This window comes from Rousettus aegyptiacus, unplaced genomic scaffold, assembly GCF_014176215.1.
Source record: "Rousettus aegyptiacus isolate mRouAeg1 unplaced genomic scaffold, mRouAeg1.p scaffold_m13_p_2, whole genome shotgun sequence".
Taxonomy (NCBI): domain Eukaryota; kingdom Metazoa; phylum Chordata; class Mammalia; order Chiroptera; family Pteropodidae; genus Rousettus; species Rousettus aegyptiacus.
Genome location: NW_023416295.1, coordinates 5912335 through 5935494, shown reverse-complemented (window position 1 = coordinate 5935494; position 23160 = coordinate 5912335). Strand labels below are relative to the sequence as shown.

At 56.4% G+C, this 23160-nt stretch overlaps 1 protein-coding gene across 1 annotated transcript; it reads left to right on the top strand.

Moving 5' to 3' along the window:
* Positions 1–1849: 1849 nt before the first annotated feature.
* ITM2C (integral membrane protein 2C) lies at positions 1850–14982 on the top strand. Its single transcript, XM_016134684.2, has 6 exons — positions 1850–2059; positions 9559–9699; positions 11649–11837; positions 12517–12627; positions 13138–13288; positions 13736–14982. The coding sequence occupies exons 1-6, from the start codon at positions 1940–1942 to the stop codon at positions 13825–13827; spliced, it is 804 nt and encodes a 267-aa protein (XP_015990170.1). The 5' UTR covers positions 1850–1939; the 3' UTR covers positions 13828–14982.
* Positions 14983–23160: the final 8178 nt, after the last annotated feature.

The window sequence follows — 23160 nt, the reverse complement described above, 5'->3', positions numbered from 1 at the left end:
GTGGGTCTGGCATTTGGCCAGTGCAGGGCCCAAGGTCAAAGATATAGAGACATACGACAGGGGTGTACACAGCGCTGAGGGTGCACAGAGTGAGGTGACTTAACCCAGGCCAGAGAGTTCAGAGAAGTCCTTCTGGAGAAGGCGGGGTTCATGTGCCCCAACCTCAGGGACGTGATGCTTCAGCCAGGTGATCCTGTCTTGCCCACCAGGGATCTGCCCCCTACTAGTTCTGTGACCCTGGGTTTAGTCATCTCTGTTTCAATCACTAAGACGAGGCCCGTGGTCGGTCACAGGGGCTGACATGAAAATGTAGTGAGATAACACACGTGAAGGAATTTGGCAGTCGGGAGGATACGTGTGATCAGGTCTTTGGTTGCTGTGTTGGGTCTCGGGCCTTTCTGTTTTCTGTCGCAGGACTTAACACAAGCTCGGCGTGGAGGGCGCTTGGAAAACATGTTCTGAGCGGAGCGCGGGTGGGGATCTAACCAAGGGCTGAGAGCTTGGCTTCTCCTAACACCAAGATTCACTTAGAAGTTCTTGGAGTTAATTAATAAAAGTCAGTGGCAACTTCCTCTCTGGTTCTCATCCAAACCAAATTCCTCTTCGCCTTCTCCAAACCATCTTCTTCCACCCCCACAGGTCCCCGGGCCGGTGGCCTGCGTATCAATTAGACCTTCCTCCTTCTGAACTGTCCGTCCTCACAGCTGCAAGGTTCATCCAAGAGCTGAGCTGAGATTTCAAATCTGGGAATGGATACCTGGGGCTCAAGGCAGTCAACCAAGACACAATGGCTAGGAGAGATCAGCGGAGGAGTGGACAGTCCTCAACTAGCTCCCAGACTCCCCTGCCTTCCCTTGTCAGCCCGCTTGCACGACAGAAGCTGGCGTTCGGCCCAAGGCTGTATGTGGTTTGCTGGGTGTTGTCCCCAGTCTAGCCTGGACCAGGTGATTCGATCCCGGGGATTGGTGCCAAGAGACACCAAAGTCCCTGCTCTTCACGAATACCCCTGATGCTTTGCAAGTGCCAGAGTCTTAACTGGAAACCAGGCCTAAGGACAGCTGCTCTGCAGATCTCCCCTCCACACGTGCCCTAATCCTCCCGGATGAGTAAGAAATGGATGACAGGGCCTGTCACTCAGCGACTGAGGCAGCAGGGGGCCTGCACATGCTACTCCCGCATCCTCAGCATGCTGCCTCAGGGGGCCTCAGGAAGGTTCTGCAGGAACAAAGAATGAAGGGAAAAGGATGATGGAGAATGAATGAAGTGTGGATGGATGCGGGATACAGGATGCAGGCAGTTAGGTGCCTGGCCTTGTAGCCTCCTCCCAAGTCCCAGGAAAGGTTGGGGGAGGGAACTGGAGGGAGGAACCAAGAGCAGGTACAGTGCAGGCTCCAGGTTTCCAAAGAGGACGGTGTGAATTGTGCTAGGGCGGACGGGGAACTTGTCTAGAAGCTGCATTGGCCCAGCCAACACTGTTTTTAAAAGACTTTGTTCTGGGGGATGCTGGTCTTGGAGAGGAAAATGAGAGGGATAAGGCTGAGAAGAAGAGGGCTGAGTCCACGCCTGATTGGATGGGTGGATGGATGGATGGATGGATGGAGGGATGGATGGAGGGATGGATGGAGGGATGGATGGAGGGATGGAGTGAGTGAGCGGTGTAGGGAACCTAAGTCTTCCTCCGGTGGGCGCAGCACGCCCGGCAGGGGTCACTGCGCACCCAGCGGGGCGGCCAGGGGGCGCAGGCGCAGCGGGCGCCAAGGCCCCCCGAGGGGGCGGGGCGGGGCGGAGCCGGGGCGGGGCGAACAGGGCTGGGGGTGGGGTTAGAGAGAGCGAAGCGAGCAGGAGCCAAACTTCCGGTGCCTGTCGAGTGCGGAGCGGTGGTTGCACCGAGCGGCTGCACAGGCAGAGGCTGCAGGGCGGACCCGGGCCCGTTGCAGCCATGGTGAAGATCAGCTTCCAGCCCGCCGTGGCCGGCATCAAGGGCGACAAGGCCGACAAGGCGTCGGCCTCGGCCCCGGCGCCCGGCCCGGCAGCTGAGATCCTGCTGACGCCGGCTCGGGTGAGAGGGGCTGGGGGCTCAGACGCGGGGCGGGGGACCACGGCGTGCCTCGCCGGCCCCGGGAACTGGCACATCGGGGTCCCGGGGCCGTGAATGGAGCCGGGGTTGGAATCCGGAATGAGTCGTTGATCCCAGAGCGGGCAGGGGGCTTGCGTCCTGTCCTAGATCCGCAGCCGAATGCCTAAGCCCGAAGTGTGGGAGGAGTCGTGAGTCCGAGTCGCAGGTCCCCAGATGGAGAAGCAAGCAAGCGCAGTCTCTTCCGAAGGTCGGGGGGCCCTAGCCTCCTGGTCCCAAAATCAGGGAAGGGGGCCGGTCCGAAGAAGTTCGAGGAATGTTAGTGGGGGGGGGGGTGCGTCTGGTTCCAATCAAGGGGAAGAGGCCGAGGCGAGTCTCCAGGTGGGGGGATGGGATGAGGGTTGGACATTGTTTCCCCAAAGTAGGGCGGTAGGTCCTGATTGGCGAGGAGCGAGCGGGGGGGGGGGGGTCCCCAGTGAAGGGGGAGGGACCGTCGATTCCGTCCCAAACGGGGTGCTGCTACTCTGCCCCTGAGTCGGCGGACCAGAAAGTGATAGAAGGTGAAGTGGAAGTAAACCAGAACCGGCCCGGCCGCACGTCCGGGGTTCGGGGTTCCGAGGTCGGGCGCTCTGGTCCCGCCCCGCCCGCCGCGTCTGCGCCTCCCCGTCCCCTTTTCCTTCCTCTCCTGGCTCTCTGCCCCCTCCACCCTGCGGGGAGGCGACCCCCTGCCAGGGTGTCCTCCGCATCCCCGCGCGCTTTGTGGGGGTGAGCCCCGGGGCACCCCGCCCCTCGGCGTCCTCCCCACCGCCCCACCCCCAGCGGGGAGAAAAGGCATTTCCGCGGTGGAAAACTGAGCGTCGTCGTGGAGTCTGACCGAGGGAGGGCCCAGAGGGGACAGGACGCGTGGCAGGCAGCGAAGCGTTGGGAGGGCTGGTCCAGCCAGGCTTAATAGTGCCCAGGCAAAGGTCTGCGCAGCCAGCGTCGCCCTCGACAATCTGAGGAGCACCAAGGCCCCCCACTCCCCCACCCCCCATGGAGACAGGACTTGGAAAGTCTTTGACCACTCCCTCCCCCTTCCCAGCGCTGCTCCTGAGGAGTCTCCCTCGGCACCCAGGTTCCTCTCCGAGTTCATGGCTCAGATCGACCTTGCCCAGGGTATGACAGGGGCTGCAGGGGAATGAATCCCTGTGCCCTGGAAGAGGGGACGCTGGCGAGGAGCAAAGACCCTGAGTGGGGAATTCGAGGAGCCTGGCAGAGCGCCCCATCATCGGCAACCGCACAGCTGGTTTGGGGGTTGCCATGCACCTCCCCCACCAGAGCTGCTCCGTGTTCACCTGATGTTTAGATAGGGAGGGGCGCTCCGTATTTGAAGACTGCCATCTGCAGCTTTCAAAGTTTGCAAGGGACTCTTCGAGCTTCCTTCCTCCTGTCCTGTCAGTCTAGGGAGGGTGCAGGCACCGGGGGCCCAAGGCAGCATTCTGGCCCCTTCTCCCAACTGCCAGGCACCCAGCTGAGGCCTGGAAAACAGGACCCTGCCTCCCAGGGCTATAGGAATCAGGCGGGAGGGAGGACCAGCCAGACAGCGGGAGGATGTAATTCAAACTCTAGCAGAACGTCCAGATTTTGCAGGAGTGGCACATTCTCCGGCAGCCGCCTGCTGATGGTATTGGGCAGGCGGCATGACAGATGCCAGCTTCACCTTGGCTTTGACTGACATCCAGCCTCAGGCTCCAAAATCAAGCGACCTCCCTTCCCCCTCACCCAGGGCGCAGTGAAAATATCCACATCTTCCTGCTGCTGTTTGTAGTGGCCTTGAGCCTGCTGAGCGCGCGTCCTCCCTCAAACCTTGTGAGTTGAGCAGGGTCCCCTCGCCCTCCTAACTGGCAAGGGGGAGCGATGGGGGCCCCAGAGGAAGATCAAAATCCCAGCACCTTCAGAACCTATGTGCATGTTAGTGAACTTTTATAGCCCCCTGAGGCCCTGGGGTGATGCGCAGGGGGCTGTTGGGTGTTGCATCCAAGCTCTGCTGCCTGCCTGCCGCAGTTGGAGCCTTGAGAGAAGAGAGTTCACTTCAGTGAGCTCCTCGTGGCCTTGCCTGGCCAATGGGCACGCTTCCCACGTCTAGCGCCCCGGCAGTGAGCACAACAGATACTAGCTAGCATTCACAGATGTAGCCCCGGACGGGGTGTCGGCCATTTATTAGGGCACAGGAGGAGAGGGCGGGTGGGACAGGCAGGCAGACTGGAAGGTAGAAGAGCTCTCTGGCTGGGGGCGACTCTAGACCCCTTCCAATAAGATTGAAAGCCCTGGGGAGACCACTGGGTGAACAGATGAGTTCATAAGTGCCTTTCAGCGTGAGCCACCCTCTCGATGCTGAAATAAAATCTCGACCTGCGTGCTGGCCCCGGGGGGCCTGGGCGAGGCAGCAGCAGCACCCTCAGGAGGCTCCCCCTGCTTCTGAGCGAAAAGTCAAACACAAGAAGGATTTTGTCCCCCGACCTGCTGCTGGAAGGAAGTGCCTCAGTGGGCTGGGAAGGGATGGGGGTGGGGGCCCAGCTGGGCTTCCAGCTGCCCACCCTCCCCATGTGGTGTTTGCCTCTGAGATAATGAGAAGCCTGCGTGGATGGGTGGCTGGCTATATGCCAGCTTGGAAAGGGAGCTGGACAGGAAGCACCCCCTCTTAGCACCTTCTGGCTGCATCATTCTTCCCCTTTGGAGGCCCACTGGCCAGGCCTGCGTCATTCAGCCTGCTCCCCTCTCCCCACAACCTGCCCGTGGCTTCGTGCACGTGCGTGTGCGTGCACGCAGACTCACACACACAGCCAGGTGTGGGCATGTCCGGACTGGACTGGGCTCGGGGCTGCAGGAGGAGAACATGTTCAGTACAGTCACCTTCCCGGCTCAAATTTTCTCCTTGGCTCTCGCCTTTGATTGATGGTCCCTGTGTTGCTCCCTTCCCCAGCCTGCATACCTGAGAATCAGATTTCACTCTCTGTGCCCTGGCCTCAGGCCCTTAGCCAGAGGGAGCTGGGTCTCCTGGAGTGGTTGGGGGAGGGTCCCTGGCCAGAAGGATGGATCCGGCCAGGCGGCCAGGCCAGGCTGGACTGTAGGACCTTCATGAAAAGGCAGCTCTGCTCCGGGTCCTGCCCCGTGGCAGTGTGGTGACTTTAGGCTGTCCTTTTCCCAGCCTGCCCCGGACCTTCCTGGAGGAGCTTTGGCATTGGGGCACGCACCTCGTTGCCATTTCTGCTTTCTGTTTTTCTCTTTTCTCTTCTCTCAGCCCTTCCTTGCACGTTTCAAGGCTGTCAGCAGACTTCCAGGGAGAATGCATGTCTTAGTGACCAAAAATGTTTATGGTAAAATCACAGAGCGCAGCCCCCGCCCCCACCCCCCGCAGACTCTTCGTGTCCTCGCCCTAGGAGAGCTCCTCCAGCAGCCAGCTTGCTTCTCATCCTCCCGAGCCTTTCCCCTGGAGCCTCATCCTGACAGTCAGGAATAAATGGAATAGACGAGAGAATCTGCCCAGACCAGCCACGCAGAGCAGAGGGTGTGCGGGAGTGTTCTCGGGGGCCCACGCGGTTCCCCTGAACCGCCTGCACCTGGGGCGCCTCTGGGCCACACGACAGCAGTGGGGTTCCGTGATGGCGAATTCATGACCCCCTGTCGGCGTTTACCCAGCTGACGCCTGGACATCAGAAACCCGGCTCTGTGTGCTCCAGTGGGCAAGGGGCTCGCGCACGCGCTCTCTCTCTCTCTCTCTCTCTCTCTCTCTCTCACACACACACACACACACACACACACACACACACACACACACACATTCTGGTGCCCTTGTCTCTGTGGTCTGCAGCCTGGGGGGGCATGATGTGGGGAGGTGAGGCGAGACTCCCTCCCCACTAGCCATCGGGCCTCGCCTGCAGTGAGCGCACTACCAGCTCTCTGCTAGCCTCTTCCGGACAGCCTGCACTGTAGTTTAATCCACTTGCTGCTAATTTGGACATTGTCACCGAGGGAAGGTAGCTGGGAGCTCTCTTTCCGTGAGCCGTGAGGGTCTGCTGAGTTAACACTCCAGCTGGCTGGCTTTCCCCTGACTGTTTTGGCCCTGGCTTTGCTAAATCATTTAATGAGCGCCATTGTGGGCCTGAGTGAAGCCAGCAGGCAGAGAGAGGCCCAGGCCTCTCTCCGGTCCCCATAGGTCTGGCTCACGTGCCCCACACGAGCGCACAGCCAGGCACTTTGCTCAGAAAGCCTAGTTGCCGTGGAAACAGTTTGCAATATTTTTCTACTTTCTAAATGGAAGTCCCCAAATGCCTGGCTGTCGGGAGCTGCTCCAGGTGGGAGGCTGCATGACAGGTGAAGCGGCCCCAGGCTGTCTTTCTGGGTGAGCTGGGCAGCCAGGGACCCCAAAGGGATGAGGCCCCAGGTCCTGGCCGAGGCCGACTGCATTCCCCAAGGGCCTCCGACTAGCTGCAAGCGCCAAGTGCGAGGGGCCTGCAAATACGCCAGGGTTTCGGAATTTCATCCTTGGTCTTGATTGTGTAGTGTGAGGCCCCAGAAGCAGCGACAGTACCGGGGCAGGAGTCGGGGCCCTCCGCCCCGTGTGGGGCCCTGTTTCTAGAACCAGGGACGTCTGTGGTTTCCTCGTCCGTTTCACGGCAGCCTCTGGTTTTGCTTTCCCTTCCAGCCGCCGCTCAGCCGTGATGCTTCCGGGGGTTTGGCCCTTGCTTGCTACAGGAGTGTGGGCAGGGAGAGGAGCAGGGCGTGGGCCCCTGGTACGCACTAGGGGGTGTCAGGAAAAGGTGGGGCACACAGAATGTGGGAACACAGGGCAGCACTAGGGGTCCCAGCTGGAGGGCGTGTCCTTCCCAGCCACATTAGCCTCCTCCCCCCTCTCTCCCCTGTCCTGACCTCTTCCATCCTCCTCCCTCAGTGGCTCCCGGGCCCTGCCCCTCCCCCAGGCACTCAGAAACACCTGACCAGCCAGAGGCAGAAAGGTGGCGGTGGGCTGCCAGGCCTCGCCTTCACCAGGTGCTTCACCAGGTGCTTCATTGTGCAGCAGGCCCTGAGGCTCTTGCTTGTAGGCTGTTGGCATTTTTGTTGTCCTTCTCACAAGTTGCTTCTCTGGTTTTCCCAAACACAGGAGCAAAAGCCTGACCCCGTGCAGCCTCCACAGCGGCCGGCCGGCAGCGGTGGCTCTAAAAAGAAAAGTTTCTCTAAAAAGAAAAGTTTCGGCTGATAAAGAGCTGCTGTTTTTATCTAGCACTTTCTCCTTTACCAAGGGCATTGGGGTCCTTTGTCTCCTTTGATCCTGACAAAATCCTGTGCGGACCTGTCTGTCCACATTTCACCTGAGGAGGAGCAGGTTGCCAGGCGCCCCTCGCCCCTCGGGACCCAGCCCCTGCTGGGGCCTCGGCCCTTCTCCACACGGGCGGCAGCCACCCTCATCCCACTAAGGCCTCGCCTGCCTTCCGGGCCAACCACCCCTTCTTAGGACCCCCTCACAGCAGCTGGAGTGCCTGGGGGGGCTTGTTCCCTGTGAGACGCGGGCAGAGCTGGGCTCTCAGCTCGCTCTGCCCTGTGCTGCTCCTGGGAGCCCACTGGAAAGTCAAAGCCATGCCAGCACCCCCTGCCCCCGCCGTCCACGCCCTCCTGCGGTGGGGGGGGGCAGCTGTCTCAGGCCCTGTGGGCACCTGTGCTAGTGGTGACCTTGGTTACCGCCCCCAGGGAGTCCCAGGGTGCTGAGGAGTTGCCAGCCAGCTGGGTGGTCTCACAGACTGGGTCCTCTGGCCTTGATGGCAGGACCCCCTGCAGCAGGGCGAAGGGGCAGGGGGGCCTCAGGCCTGCTAATGGGCCTGGCCAATGAGGAGCAGTGGGCTTGACCTCCTGTTCCTGCCAGGTGAACTCCCCGGAGAGCAGACCAGGGTGGTGGGAAGCAGGATGGGCGGGGGCACCTCTCCATCCTGGGTCTCCATCCCATGGGTGCTGAGGCTGGGGACCGGCCAGTCAGGTGATGGACGCACCCAGAGTGCGAGTTCTTCCAGGTGCATCTGCCTTCCCAGGCAGGCCGGCATCGGCCCCTCTGATGGGCTCCCCTCTGCGCTCTGAGGCCCGAGTCCGACACCCTCATGTGTGCTAAGCCAGCGGGCCCCAGGGGAGGGGACCTGATGGGTACAGCAGGCCATGCGCCCCACCCCTACCAGGCCGGGCCTCCTGTGCTAGGTTGAGAGATAAGGGCCTGTCCTGGGTGACCTGGACCTGAACCTGAACCATGTCCCCGCCCTCCCGCCACTGGCCGGAGATGAAGGGAGAAAGGAAACGCGGCATGAAGAGGGCTAACCAGGCTGTTAGTTAATGGCAGAGGCGAAGTGAGCAGCTCCGGCCTCTGGGGCTGGAGGCCCCCCTCCCCCACTGCCTCCGCTCCTCGAGGGTGGGGGCGGGGTCCTTGGGACTGGCCTCTAACCTCACCCTGGCGGTATCCGGACAGCATGGAAGAAGGTTCAAGTGGCGGGCGCCGGAAGCGGAGACAGGCCCGGCACCTTGCACCATTTCCCGGGGTGAATGAGGGCCTGGGCTGGGGCAGGGGCGGTGGGGAGGCCAGGTGTAAAGATGAGGGATGACCAAGGGCCCGCAGCTGGTGTAGAGCCTGAGCCGCTGGACTCCCAGTCCAGTGCTCCGGGTCAAGCAGTGTCGCTTCGCATCCAGCCGCCCAGAGGCGTGCGGCCTGTGGGGCAGGTTGGCTTCTGCTTCCTGGGGGCCCTGCGGCTGCTGTCCGGAGCCCGGGTCCGGCTCCAGAGCAGAGCGTTTCCAGGGCCCTCGCGCCCTGGCCTCCCTGACGGCAGCTGCCGCCGGCAGACGCACCCGGCGCCCCGCAGCCTGCAGAGTCCACCCTGCGGGCTCCCTTCCCGCCAGCCGGCGCCCGTGTGAGGCCGTCGCTGCCCGCGGCGGGCTGCGCTCCGCACGGCGTGGATGGCAGCTCTGTGCCCAGACGCCGTAGGCCCCCCGGAGCGCCCGCCGCTGCCCCCCGTGCAGTCTCCCCCGTGGACTCGGCCTTCAGATGGATCTGGTCACTCCCCCTCTCAGAGCCTGCCCCGGTTCCCCACGGCCCAGAGCAGGGGCTCCCCGGCCGCCCGGTGCACCCCAGTTCCTGTGGGTGACTAGTCCTGGCACAATCGCCGAGGCCGTGTCTGTGCGTCCCCCCATTCCACTGTGGTCACAGTCGGTCTAATGAGGGGCGCACGGCATGGGGAGTTCCACATCAACCCCAGCGGGTCTCAGTCTGCGTTCGTGGGGGGTGTGGGGGAGGGGCCGGGAGAGCCTGGCGAGGCGGCCAGGCGGCGCTCTGTGGGTCCTGAGCCCGTCCTTCCCTCTCCTCGTCCCAAGGTCCCCTTGCGGCCAACAGGGCGAGGTCTCACCGTGGGAAAGCGGGCGGAGGGCTCCCAGGGTGTGGGACCCCCACCTGGCTGACCCCGCACTGCCGTCCACAGGAGGAGCGGCCCCCCCACCACCGCTACAGGAAGGGGGGCTCCGTGGGCGGCGTGTGCTACCTGTCGATGGGCATGGTCGTGCTGCTCATGGGCCTCGTGTTCGCCTCCGTCTACATCTACAGATACTTCTTCCTCGCCCAGGTGAGGCCAGGAGAGAGGTGGGGAGCGTGTGGAGGGGGCAGACGCGCGTGTTCGAGTTTGCGCCGGGTGCGGGGGCCGGCGGGACAGGGCGGCGTGAGCAGGCGACGGCCGGGCGCTTGCGGGCTGCGAGGACAGGGGCAGCAGGAAGCCCCGGACCTGCCCGCAGGTGGGAGGGGCGCCCCGGCTCGCCCGGAAGACCCGCATCCTCCCTCCTCCCTGGGGCCGCCTTGGGCTCAGGCCAGCGCACCCTCAGCTCCTCGTCCTGGGGAGCCTAGCACTGGCCTAGGAGACGGGACTGGGGCCCTGTCTCCCAATGCGCACAGACCCTGGAAGAGTGTCCATGGCCGTTTCTTCAGACGTTCCTGAGGCCGAGAGGCGTCCGGTCTCCCCCAGGAGCACGGTCAGTGACGGGGGAGCCAGGATTGGACTCTGGGCCTGTGTGACTGGGGCCCCTTCCCACAGTATCAGCCTGGGGCAGTACCACCAGACCCTCAAATCCAGCAGCAGCTGGAACTCTGTGTTGCCTTCGGAGCCTGTGCCCACGGGTCATGCTCCAAGGAATTCCATTCGGTGCTTTGACGTTTAGGGTAAAAAAAACGAGAAAGGTGGAGAGTGGGTTTACAGACAGATGCGCAACCACCTCCTGGCCACACCCCCACTTTCTGCTCACCCAGCTGCTCTGGACAGGAGGAAGGGCTGTGGTCACAGTGACCTTGTGATTGACCCGGACCTGGGGAGGGAGGCCAGGGCCACCAAGTTCTGAGAACTGAAAGTAGCTAAATTAGAAGTAGCTCAAAAATAAATAAATAAATAAATAGCCGTAAGCATAACAGAGACTCTCAGAGGGACAGAGGGCTGGGGACTGTCCGTTATTTGTGACCCGAGTGAGCACCTCCCACCTTCAAGCATTGAGCCTCGATTTTGTTGTCACCCGAATTTTCCACAGTGGAAATTACTGAAGGGTTTGTATTCCGCGGGACTTCCCCCTGGGAACCGGCCAACTTCCCCATTAGCTCATCCCCTCCCCCGCCCCCATGGCCTGCTCCCCACCTGTTCCTGGTCCTCGCTTTCCTGTGCGGGGACCCTCCCCTGGACCCACTCTGGCTCCTGGTGCCCTCTTACCAGCCCCCACCCGCACCCTCCAGGAGTTCCTCAGCCACCCCAGGTCCCAGAGACTGGTGGCACCTCAGAACAGCCTCTGGGTCTGTGCCCCGGGACAGCATGATTCATGTGTGATGACTCATCCCGGGAGAGCTGACACCGGACAGGGAGGAAGGGGCATTCTGCCCGTGACAGGCCAGCAGCCTGGGCTCGGATGGGGGAACCCCCGGAGAAGTGTGGGTCCCCCTCGTCAGTCCCTGGGCCTCAGTCGTGGCACTCTGCCTCCCGTCCCTGACTGATGGAGTGATTAGCTGGCCGCCCAGATAGCGGACACAGTGTTTGTCAAGGTTTCTCGTGAGGCGGCACAGGGTCCAGGGAAGGTGGCAAGCTTGTGTGAGGTCGCACAGGAGCTGGAATCACACGGGGCTGCCTCCCAGCAACTCCCTCCTGTGCCCCCTGGGTCACAGGGCCACACAGCATGGGGCAGAAAAGACCAGCAGGTGCCCTCCGGTGGCAGTGGAGTCCCTGCCCCCACCCTCCAGCCAGCCCTCCTGCCCACCCCGGGCTCTTTCTCAGGTGTCTGGCCCTCTGTGGAGGGCACAGGTGGCCAGGTCCTCCCCTGCTCTTCCAGCCCTTTTCACTAGCACAAACTCATGCGCTTAGAGGCCATAAAAGGCCTGAGGGATCACCTCATTTTACAGATGGGGAACCTGAGGCCCCGAGAAGTGGTCCGGCAGGCCCAGCTCGCCGTCCCTGCCTCAGTGTGAAGTGGCCGGGCAGCGGCCGTGCCGAGGTCACTGTGACTCTGTGTGACTCCGTACGTGTCTCTCGCTCCCCACCCTGCTCAGCTGGCCCGGGACAACTTCTTCCACTGTGGCATCTTCTACGAGGACTCGCTGTCCTCCCAGGGCCGCACGCGGATGGAGCTGGAGGAGGACGTGAAGATCTACCTCGAGGACAACTACCAGCGCATCAACGTGCCCGTGCCCCAGTTTGGCGGCAGCGACCCCGCAGACATCATCCATGACTTCCAGCGGGTGAGGCCGGCCAGGGGCTGGGGCGGGGGCGGTGAGGGGGTGGCCCCCCCGGGCCCGGCACCCCTCCCACCACGAGTCATGGGAGAGAGAACTCCAGTGTCCCTGGTCTGTCCTTTGACTACATTCCAGGAATAGCGCCTGTGTGTAGGAGGTGACTGTGGGTTTGGCTTTATCGAGGTTTTAAAGACTTTGCTTTTATCATATAGGTAATGCATTTTATTGTATAGCACTGAGTATGAACTAGCCATGTTGACTTTCTGCTTGCCACCCGACAGCTGCAGACGCTGGCTCTCACGGGTGAGGCTAGTGCCCTGTTTACTGAGGTGGTTTCTGTGTTGACATTTTATCGAGGTGTAGCAGACAGAGAGCCTGGGCCATCCACAGGGACGGACCTCACGGGTTGGGTGAAATGCACAGTTGGGACATTACTAGGTTCCAACACTGTTACCCCATGAAAAGGATTTCACAGCTGGTGTCTTGTGTCCAGCAGGCACATCCTACAGACACAGGCTGGGAAGGGAGCAGAGAGAGGGAGCAGCCGCCCAGGGTCTCGGGAATCGGGGGGGTACCGCTGTGGGGCGGGGGCGGGGCCCCTGCCTTCGCTGGCCGGGGGCCCCACAGCAGCCCCGCCTGGGCCAGGCCCTCGCCCACAGGGACCGACGCGGCCTCGCCTTCGCAGGGTCTGACCGCCTACCATGACATCTCCCTGGACAAGTGCTACGTCATCGAGCTCAACACCACCATCGTGCTGCCGCCTCGAAACTTCTGGGAGCTCCTCATGAACGTGAAGGTGAGCGGTGTCGGTGGCATCTTGTCCCTCCCTGGTCGCCCTGCCCTGTGGAGGCCAGGCCCGGGGCAGAGCAGGGCGCTTTGGCGGAAGGCGGGGGCCCAGGGACGTGGTCGTCCCTGGCATCCCAGACTGGCTCTCCTCCATTCCTTTCTCCTACCCCGACGCTTCCGCCTCCTTCTCTGGTGAGGAGCCCCAGGCCGGGTCCCTCAGCTTCCCGGCTGCCCTAGTCAGAGGAGCAGGGAGAGGCGGGGGCCTTGCCCTTAGGGTGGGAGACACCAGACCACCCCCCCGCCCCCCACAAGCAGGATTCGTGGCAGCACTTGGCACAGCGGGAGGGCTGAGCTGTGGGTCCTCTGGATTTGGGGCGCGGTGACGTGTGTGCATTTCAACATTGTGGGGACACAGCTCCAACGAGAAGGATGGTGACGGGCGGAGTGGGCGGTATGCATGTGGCGCCCTCCGGAGGGGACCTCTGGCAGTGACCCAGCTCCGCGGCCACTCCCTTTGCAGAGAGGGACCTACCTCCCGCAGACGTACATCATCCAGGAGGAGATGGTGGTCACGGAGCACGTCAGTGACAAGGAGGCCCTGGGCTCCTTCATCTACCACCTGTGCAACGGGAAGGACACCTACCGGCTGCGGCGCAGGGCCACCCGGAGGCGTGAGTGGCGGGCTCCACCCACCTGGCCCCGCCCGGGGCTCCAAACCTGCGGGGGGTCAGAGCCCTCCGCCGCCACAGCAGTAATGAGGGCCAATGTTAACTGAGCACTTACTGCGTGCCTGGCGCTACTGTCCGCCCTTTAAGTCTACGAAGAGTGTTAGCTGTCGTTGTCGGCATCATTATTACCATCGCTGCCCCTTTTAGAGGCGCAGAGAAGTTAATTAGCATCTCCGCAGTCACACAGAGCCAGGCAGTCTGACCCCAGCCCCGGAGCCCTCACCGGTTTGCTGCGCTGCCCCTGGGTGCATCCGGGTGTGGTTTCCTGGGCCGCCTCCTCCCCCGCAGTTCTGAGGCCCCTGCTCAGGCTGCGAGCCTGGTGGCCTTTGTGGCCCAGCCAGTGCTAGGCCAGGACACAGGCCTCACGGGGATTTCTCTTCTTCTTCCCAGGGATCAACAAGCGTGGGGCCAAGAGCTGCAATGCCATCCGCCACTTCGAGAACACCTTCGTGGTGGAGACGGTCATCTGCGGGGCAGTGTGAAGGCCTCTGCCCGCCCGGCCCCGCCCCTGCCCGCTCCCACCCGCCTCTCCCAGCTGCTCCCCAGCCCCCCTCCGCTCACTTAGCTTGTACTTCGGGCGCCTTTCCGTAGATGTGACATGTCTCCCTGTTCCTCTCCAGCCCCGCCCGCCTCCCTGTACCAGAGCTGTGACCCCTCGAGGCCCCCACCTCTGCTGCCCTCCCCCAACCTCAGGTCTGGGGGGCACGGGGTGGTTTCCGTGACCACCATCTTGAAGTCGGGTCCCCTGGGACCCAGCCCAGGGGAAGTACTGGATGGAGCCGCGGGGCATGGGGGGCCCTGGGCGAAGGGGCAGGGTTGGGGGAAGGATGTGAAGTGGGTTTCAGAAATGTCCGCACAGTTGGGAGGGTCCCAGATGCCTTCCGTGGTCGGTACAATTCCTCTGGTGTCCCAGGTCCAGAGTCTGGGCCGAGGTGGGGGTTCTGTGCTCAGGGGTGGACCCGCCCAGAGCACAAGGGAAGGCAGTTGTCCTGGGGGTGTGCTGGACACCTGTCAGTGCCTTCAGCCCACTGGGGGGAGCCTGGGGTTCTGGGGTGGGGATGAGTTCCTCAAGCACAATGTTCTCTGGGTGGAACCAAAGAAGGGGAGGTGCCAGGGCCCCCAGCACTGGCACCCCAGAAGCACAAGTGGGGTCTCACAGCCACGCCACAGAGGAACAGGGCGGAGGAGGGTCCTTTGGCTTTGTCCCTGTCGGGCTGAGCACAGCGCTGGGCAGAGATGGGCTGTATGTAGGTCCTGCCGAGCAGGTGGGGCTTTTTGCTTTCTCCAAGCTTGGAGCTGTTTTAGAAGATAAGGTTCAGGGGTGGGAGGAAGATGTAGGGGAAGGAAAGCCACCTGGTACTTGGACACCTTGTCCCCTCTTTGTTCTGAAATTCCGTCCCCCTCTGCTCTGGGGGAATGCATCATTTTTTTCCTTTTCCTTCTCACTTTTGCATGTTTTTACTGATCATCCGATATGCTAACCGTTCTGAGCCCTGAGCCTGGAAGAGGCGGGCTGACGCCTCCAGTCAGACTTAGGTGCTTCCTGGAGATGAAACTTTTAAAACGCTTTGTATATTTTCTCAACTAGATCTCTTTTCAGAAGTATCTGTAGAATAATAAAAATGTTTGACTTCTGACTTTGACTTGAAAGCGGCAGACGGGGGTGGGCCCCGGGCGGGTGGCTCTCCATCCTGTAGGCCATGCCGGGAACAGAGGGGGCCTGGCCCTGCAGAGGTGCTTCTGTTCCCTGGTTCAACCAAGGACAGAGATGTCCCCTCAGGAGCCAGGAAGTCACATTTCACAGGTGAGGGGGAAGGAAAGGGCTCTGGGAGCCGCTTGCCCAAGGCGATGCCGCTTTCTTTGCTGTGCCCAGAAACCACCCCACCTGGGTTCTACACAGAAGATGACATCATTGTTGCCTGTCCTTAACTACAAGGACAGTGTCATGTTCTCCGCAATTTCTGGGCACCAAGTAAGTGTCCAGGTGGACCTGAGGTTTGGCATGAGTCGGGCTGACAATCTGCAAGAAGGAAGGTGTGAGAGCCACCTGGAGCCTTGGCTGAGTGGGCCCTGGAGATGGGACCTGGGTTCTGCCCTGGGGCTGAGGATGGTAATCCCGTGAGGGACATAAGTCTCAGTTTAGTGCAGACACACCTTGTTCTCCATCTTGCAAGGGCATCAAACTAAATGCAATGCAATCACAAAATGCCAACAAGGTTCATTTTCTAGCTTAACACAATCAGTTTTTTTAGGGAAGTAAACATGGGGAATAGCTTCTAGATATTAAGCATTATAAACTTTAATAATTGAAGAGTTCGATGTAACAAAGGAAACGGTCAATAGGACACGATAGAAGGTCCTGACTTAAATTCAAGGAAATTTAGTAAGAGGCGTGTTGATGCCTTTTAATGGAACAGCGGGCTAGCCATTTTGACAAAAATTAACCTGGATCCCATTTCCTTGTAACAAAATTAATTCTGGCTGGATCAAAGGTTTTCAGTATGAAATGAAGCCATAAAAGTACTTGAGATGATTTAAAAGGTAATCTTGGAGGTGGAAAGACCGTTCTAAGCATGATACCAATAATAACTTTGGCAGTGAAAAATTATAATTTATACACACAAAGATTTATAAGCAAACTGGGGGAGATGTTTTTGAAACAGGACATAAAAAGGGCTATTTTCCTTAATATGAGAAAAGAACAACCCAATAGACAAGGAGGAAAGAACATGGACAGGCAGTTCACAGTAAGAAATACAAATGGGTCACCGCCAAGAAAACATGCTTTATTACCGATACATGGAAGATACAAATCAAAACTAGGGAGATACACTTTTGCACATCAAGTTAGGATTTTTTCTTTGCATATTTTATATTGTAAAACATTTAAAATATATAAAATGCTTTATGTAAATCACAAGTAACTTACGAAGAATAATGACCAATGTGCCAATTTATAAAACAAAAGGCCGCCAATGCCACCGAACCCCTTGCGTGCATCTCTCTCGCTGCATAACAAAACATCCCAGAACTGAACGCCCTGACAGCGGTTTACTATTTCTCTTTATTCTGCGGGGTGACTAAGTTCTGGGGTCGACGGATGCTCTGGGGTTTACGGATGCTCGCGCCCTCACAGGCTAGCTGCGTTCACTTGGGAGCGTGGCTGGGCGGGACCCTTGGAGGCGGCCCCGCCCCTCTCAGCCTCGCTCTGCTCTGCCGCCAGTCAGTAATGCAGCCTGGACTTCCTAACAGTTGGGCAACTGAGTGCTAAGAGAGCAAGGTGAAACTGCCCGACCTCTTGAGGCCTGGAATCTGAGGTTCTAGAACGTTACTTCGTTGCATTCGTGGTCAAAACAAGTCACAAAAACGGCTCTGATTTAAGTGGAGGAGAAGTGGACCATCTCTAGATGTGAGGAGAAGCATGCAATGCTCAGGGATGCAAGAAATGTTGACTCCCCTATTCAGAGATTCCCCCCCCACACACATCATCCCAGCCCCTACCGTCCATCCCCCCACTTCTGTATCTTCCGAGGGACATTAAAGACACGTCTATTCTTTGATTCAAACACAATCACGAAAATGTCAATTTTCCATATATTAGTTCATCTCATATCAATTAGCCAATTCTATCCTGAATTTCTCTAAAACTACATGAGGTAGTTTATAAATCTACATGTCTATGAACTGCTAATTTAGTTTTACTTGGATTTAAACATTATAAAAGTAATAATAAAACACTATTCTCTTATTTGTTTTTCCCCCTGAACCTTATATTTCTAAGATTCATTCATTTGATGCCTAAAATATTATTTAATTCATTTGTACTGCTGTGTGGATCAGTCGATTGTGTAACTACACAATATAATTACCTATCCTCGTAACAATATTTGTGTTCTTTTTAAATTTTTTCTATTACAACAAGCTTTAATGAACATTTCTTTAACGAGGTTTCTGGTACCTCTGTGCAAGGGTCTCTCCGCTATATACGCCTGAAAAAGGATTCACTGGGTCACATAGCATGAAATGTTGGACTTACAAAATTCTCTCGGATTGTTCTTTATAAGGAGTTGAACCAATTTACACGCCCACCTGTGCCACAGAGGTGGCTCCACATCCTTGCCAAGATGTAACGTATCAACAACCCTTTGGAATCTGTTGCCAATCATTTGAGAGTACCGTGGCACTTCATTATAATTTTAATTTTCATTTCCCAGATTACTAGGAAAGTGGGGCAAGTTTCATACGATTATTTGACCTTCCTTTTCTATCAAATGCCTATTTGTGTTCTTTGACCTATTTTTCTATTGGTTGCGTTTTCTTTTTATTGACTTGTAGTTCTTTGTATATTTATGTATTATACAATCTTTATGTATTTTGTCAATAATATGTGGCAAAAATAGCTTACCCAAGTTTGTGACTTGTCTTCTCTCCTTTGCAGTCTCTTCGATGAGCAGAAATTATTGATTTCAATGTAATCGAATGTATCCATCTGTTTCTTTATGGTTAGGGCTTTTTGCATATTGTTTCCGAAATCCTTCTTATCCCAATATTGAACAGACATCTGTGTTGTCCTGTAATCTTCTTAGAGTTTTGTATGTTACATTTGAAAAATCCCCTGGTGTGAGGTAGGGATATCCATCTGTTCTATTTCTGGTTTATTTTTGCCTTTCCCCATTGAGCTTCAAGGTGTCCGTTTCCATATGTGTGGAATGCAATATGATCAAGTTTCCATACGCGTAAGGTCTATTTGGGGGCCTTCTCTTCTGTCCTAGTGGGTCTATCCTTTGAGCCATAACCACATGTAAAATAAGTCTCGATATCTGGTATCACAAGTCTCCTAACTTGATTTTCTCCAGCAGTGCATGTCTATTCTTGGCCCTTCATTTTCATATGCATTTTAGAACAATTTATCAAGTTGCATGAAAAGCTCTATTGAGGTTTTTCTTGGACTTGTATTGAATCTATAGAGCCACTTGGGAAGACTTGAAACTGTTATGATAGTCAGTGTCCTGATCCATGCACATGATATTTTAAATTTTCATTTGGATCTTTAATATCTTTCAATATAGTTTCATACTTTTCTCAATAGAGGTTTTGCAAATCTTTCATTAGATTGATTCCTAAGTCTCTTATTCTCATTGTTTTTATAATTAATACTTACAATTCTTTGTGGCTAGTGTGTATAAATGTTATTTATTTTTGAATATTGATCCAGCAACCTTGCCAAGCTGTCTTTCTTATTCTAAGAGGTGATCTGAGGATTCTTTTGTGTTTCCTACATAAACAATTATATTGATAATGAATAGATTTTATTTCTTCCGTTCATATAATTAAAACTTTCACTACTTTTTCTTATCTTATCTCACTGACTAAGAGCTCTGGTCCCATGCCGATAGTAACAAATCTTGTTTTAGTCTTGATTTTAAAGGGAATTCACCTCGAGTCTAGTTTTAGCTATAGACATTGGAAAAATACTCTTTTAAAAGTTAAAGAAGTAGCCTCCTGTTGCTATTTTCATTTTAAATCAGAGATGGATGTTTAATTCCTTTAGCAAAATTTTTTTGGTTTCTATCGATATGATCACATGTTTTCGCTCTAATTTGTTAATGTGGTGAAAAAATTAATAACTCATTTGGTCATGATGTGTTATCTTGTTTCTACAGTATTGGATTCTGTTTGCTAATATTTTCTTTAGGAGTTTTAGATATATGTTTATTAGCAAGATTGGCCTGTGATTTACCTTTCTCATGCTCTCTTTTTCAGGGTTTTATGCTAGATTTACTGGTCTCATAGAATGAGTTGGGGAGATTGGTTTTATGGTTTGGTTTTAAGTTTAATAATATCCAGTCTTCTCAAGTATGTATAAGCCCTCTTGTACTAATAATGGCAGGAAATTGGTTTGCCAAGAATCACATTTTTAAATTTCAAATTTTAAAATGCAACGTGTTTGACCCAGCAATTTCACTGCTAGGAATTTATCCTCCGGATATACTCAAACGAGTGTACAAAAATATACATACAAGGATATTTATCGTCGTAATAGCAAGAAACTGAAAACAAAACTTCCTAGTTGGGGACTTACTCAAAAACTAAAAGCGCAATATTTCATTGCCGTTACAGAGAATGAGGTAGCTCTATTTGTGCTGATATGTAAAGTTCTCCAAGATCTATAATTAGGATAAAGCAGGTGGCAGGGAAAGAATATATATATCCATTTGTGAAAATTTTCTAAAAGATAGCCCTATAGAGTGAATATACTACTTTTGGGAGGGTACTCAAAGCCATGTGATGCCAGTAACCCCTGGAGATCACAGATGACAGGTGGCCGTAGGATCATATCCTTCCATGTCATGAAGATGGATTCCTTTTATAATTTAAGTCTCAGTCCCCTCCCCCACCCCCCCCACCCCCCCATCTCTCTCTCTCTCTCCATATATATATATATTTCCTGCAGCCAGGATGCAAGAGGGCCTGCTGGCTCAGGAGACATTCTCACTGTCAGCTAACTGCACAATTTCACCCAGCCTCCTTCTGGTCCTTGGGGTCTGTCACCCATCCTAGACAGGAAGCCCTGCATTAGGCCCAGGTTTCGCCTGAAGAATAGAATGGTTGGAAATGTTAGGTTGACATAAATAGGAAGCTTGGTAACCTTCTCCAAGTGTTGCTATGGAAACCAGTGCCTGGAAGGTCTCCATGGAAACCGTTCTCAGCCCTCCGCCTGAAGGAGCTACCACCCACGGGTGTTGGAGTCTTACTTATCAGGGACCTCAGAGCTTCCATAAATGCTTAGGGAGGGAATGATGGACTGGTCCCTGGTCCCCTGGGGACATCTAGTGAGCTCTGGGTACCACCTTCTCCTGTCCGAGAAGGAGAAATGGCCTGTCTTCACGGGACATGCTCTGGCGGGGAAGCAGTGTCCCCGAGAGAGTATGGGGGCCATGTGGGGCATTCTCGGGGGCCTTAACCCTGCCACTGACCCCTGTGTGCTCTGCAGCTGTGATGGGCAAATGCTGGCTCTGGGCTCCAATATGCCCCTCCCCTCTGGAGACTTTGGGCTGGGTTGCTCTGAAGGTCTTTTCGAGCTTTGAGAGCAGGTGGTTTGCCTGTTTCCTGGGAGCAGGGGGCTCAGAGGAGGAAGAGACCAAACAGTGACCAGGACAGACTTATTCCTGGAGCTCACATGAGTTTCGAAGGATGGTGAGGAGGAATGGCAGGGGGCGGGGAGATGCAGCAGGGGAGAGAAGTGTGCCCTCCCTGGGCCCAAAGATGCGGAGCACAGCGTGCTCTAGAGAGCCCACGGATCCTCCTGGGCAGGGCGGGCCTGAAGGGAGGCTTAGAGTCCAAGGCTTGAGGACACCAGGGATGGGCAATGCTGTCCCAGGACAGTGCATCAGTGATCCCCTGCCCACCCCCGGCGTCTCCTTGCCCCTCTGTGTGCCACACATGCTCCAGCCGCCAGGGCACAGAGCAAGAGACATGAGAGCAGATGAGGGCTGTGGTGCCTCCCGCCTGTGAGACAAAGAGACTGTCATTGAAGCCAAGATGTCCGTCCTGCCTGGCCCCGAGGGAGAGAGGACTCTGCGCCTAACAGAGGACGGAGGAGAAGGGGAAGCCGGCAGCAGTGACTAGTGCAGGCAGAAGAGGGAGGACGAGGGGCTCACGATGCTCGAGCACGTGCCAGGGGCTGTCATTGATTTATTTTGTTCATTTCTTGTGTTGTCTCTGGCTGAGTATGAATTCAGGCTTGCGAAAAAGTGTCTTTATCTTTCTATAATAATCTATTTTGAATAACACCCTAGTTTTCAAATCTCCGTTGAGCCTTGTGAAAAATGTGATCTTGGTCGTTTGGAGGTAATCTCAGCCGTGACTACAGTTTTAAGCTCTATCAATTCTGGGCTCACCCTTTTAGTAGCTGTTAGAAGTGGCCTCCCCACCCCAGGGCCCAGCATCTAGAATTCCGGGTCTTCCCCACCCACAGAGCTTTGATGGGAGACGGCGGCTGCTTCCCTTTAGGATTCGCAGAAACACGTGGGATGTGGACGGTGGGGACCGGCGGCCGGCAGCAGAAACAGGAGGCGGCGTCCTGTCTGTGGTTCCGTAGCCCACTTTGGACCGTGGCTCCCTTCGTCACACCCCCTCCCCCAGTCGCTGAAGCCGTTTCTCCAGCCCTGCAGAGACTCGGAGCCTCCTAGTGTCCTGTCCGTAAGTTCCTTCCTGCCTAGATTAGCCCGAATGCTTGCAGTTGCTCGAGCAACCAGCTTACAGAACCTCGTGAGGTATGATCAGAAGACAGTTCTCTCTCCCCCACTTCCTTTTCAAACATGCTCTGCGGGTTTGGTTCTCCCTACATCTTAAATGAAATCTAAGAGAAGTTTTTTGTTTTTTGTTTTTTTTTTTGGGGGGGGGGTGGGGGGTGTCCATCTAAAACAACAAAAATTCCTTGGGCCACTGTTAAAGCATGACAATCTGAGTTCAGTAACTACAATGTCTAGGTATGAAAAAACAGCGGAGACCCTAAAGTTCATCGGAAGCCGAAGCCGCTCCCCTCCACCACCTGAGGCTTGCCCAGCGCGGGAAGCCGGCTGAGGGCAAAGGCGAGCGTGGCCTGGCACCCGTTCCCTACCCGGGGGTGGTGGGTGCTCACTGGGAGTGTTCGATCACCCCCACCCTCACCGCAGTGCCGGGGACCACTCCGCCAGGTCCGGTCTTCCTGAGCCAGGTCTAAGTGCTTCTGAGACAGTCGCACGCGCTCTGATGCTGTGCTGCAGCAGCATAGGCACCCCGATACTGCGACCTCCCTGTGCTCTGTGCTCCAAGCGGGCAGCTCCAGCCACGGTGGGCCCCCTCGGCTTCTTCAGGAGCTTGTCACATACAAAGTCCTCGGGGTAGCCCCCCTACCAAATGCAGGGGACACATACCAAGCTCTCCACAGTCTCATGGAAGCCCCTCTCCCTAGGCAAAAGGCAGATGTACCTGGGATGCCCATTATTCTCAGAAAGGTTCTGTCCAGTTAGCAAGCCTGGAGCGGGGGATGGGCTTAGAGTTGCAGGATTGGTTTGGGGTCACCTCCTTTGCAAGAGATTGTGTGGGCACGATCTCTTTTCTCGGATCCCTAAAGGGTGCTCATGGGTCTGCTCCTAGGAGACGACCTCAGGCGATGAAGGTGACCGCGGGAGGACCCAGGCCCCTCCCCTGTGACCTCACTACTTTTTGACTCCTTTTTCTCCCAAGATGTGTGATCTTAATTCACCCTTCGAGGGGAGATGTGGGGAGAAGCATGTGTGAAAAAACTTCGTTTTGCCTACATATCTCTTAGGCCTGGAAGGCGCAGGCTTCGGAGCTGGGTCTGACCCTGAGGCCAGAGCTTTGCATCGTGCACCCCCTCCCACCCACTCTGCACTGGTCTGGGCTGGGAGTTCTGGAAGTTGCATGAGGAGGAATGTTCCGATGCTCCAGGACTCCTGGGACCTGAGGGAGCTCAGTCTGCATCTTGGACTTGAGCGAAAGGACGTTTGCTCCGCCTCCCGTCAGGGAGTCAGTCCTGGAGGACCGCAGGCAGAGAGGGGACGCTGGCCCACCAGGCCTGGGTTCGAATCCGATGCCTGCCACTTCCTGGTTGTGTGATATTTGGGGTTATCTATTGCCACGTCATACACTCTGCAAAACCTGCGGCTTAACATTGCAGATATCTGCGCAAGATCTTACAGTTTGGGCAGGCTCAGGGGGATGGCTTGACTTTGCCCTAAGTCATCAGCTGAGTCGTCTTTATGGGGCCAGATCTGCTAAGACAGCTTCCCACGCAGTCAGAGATCAGG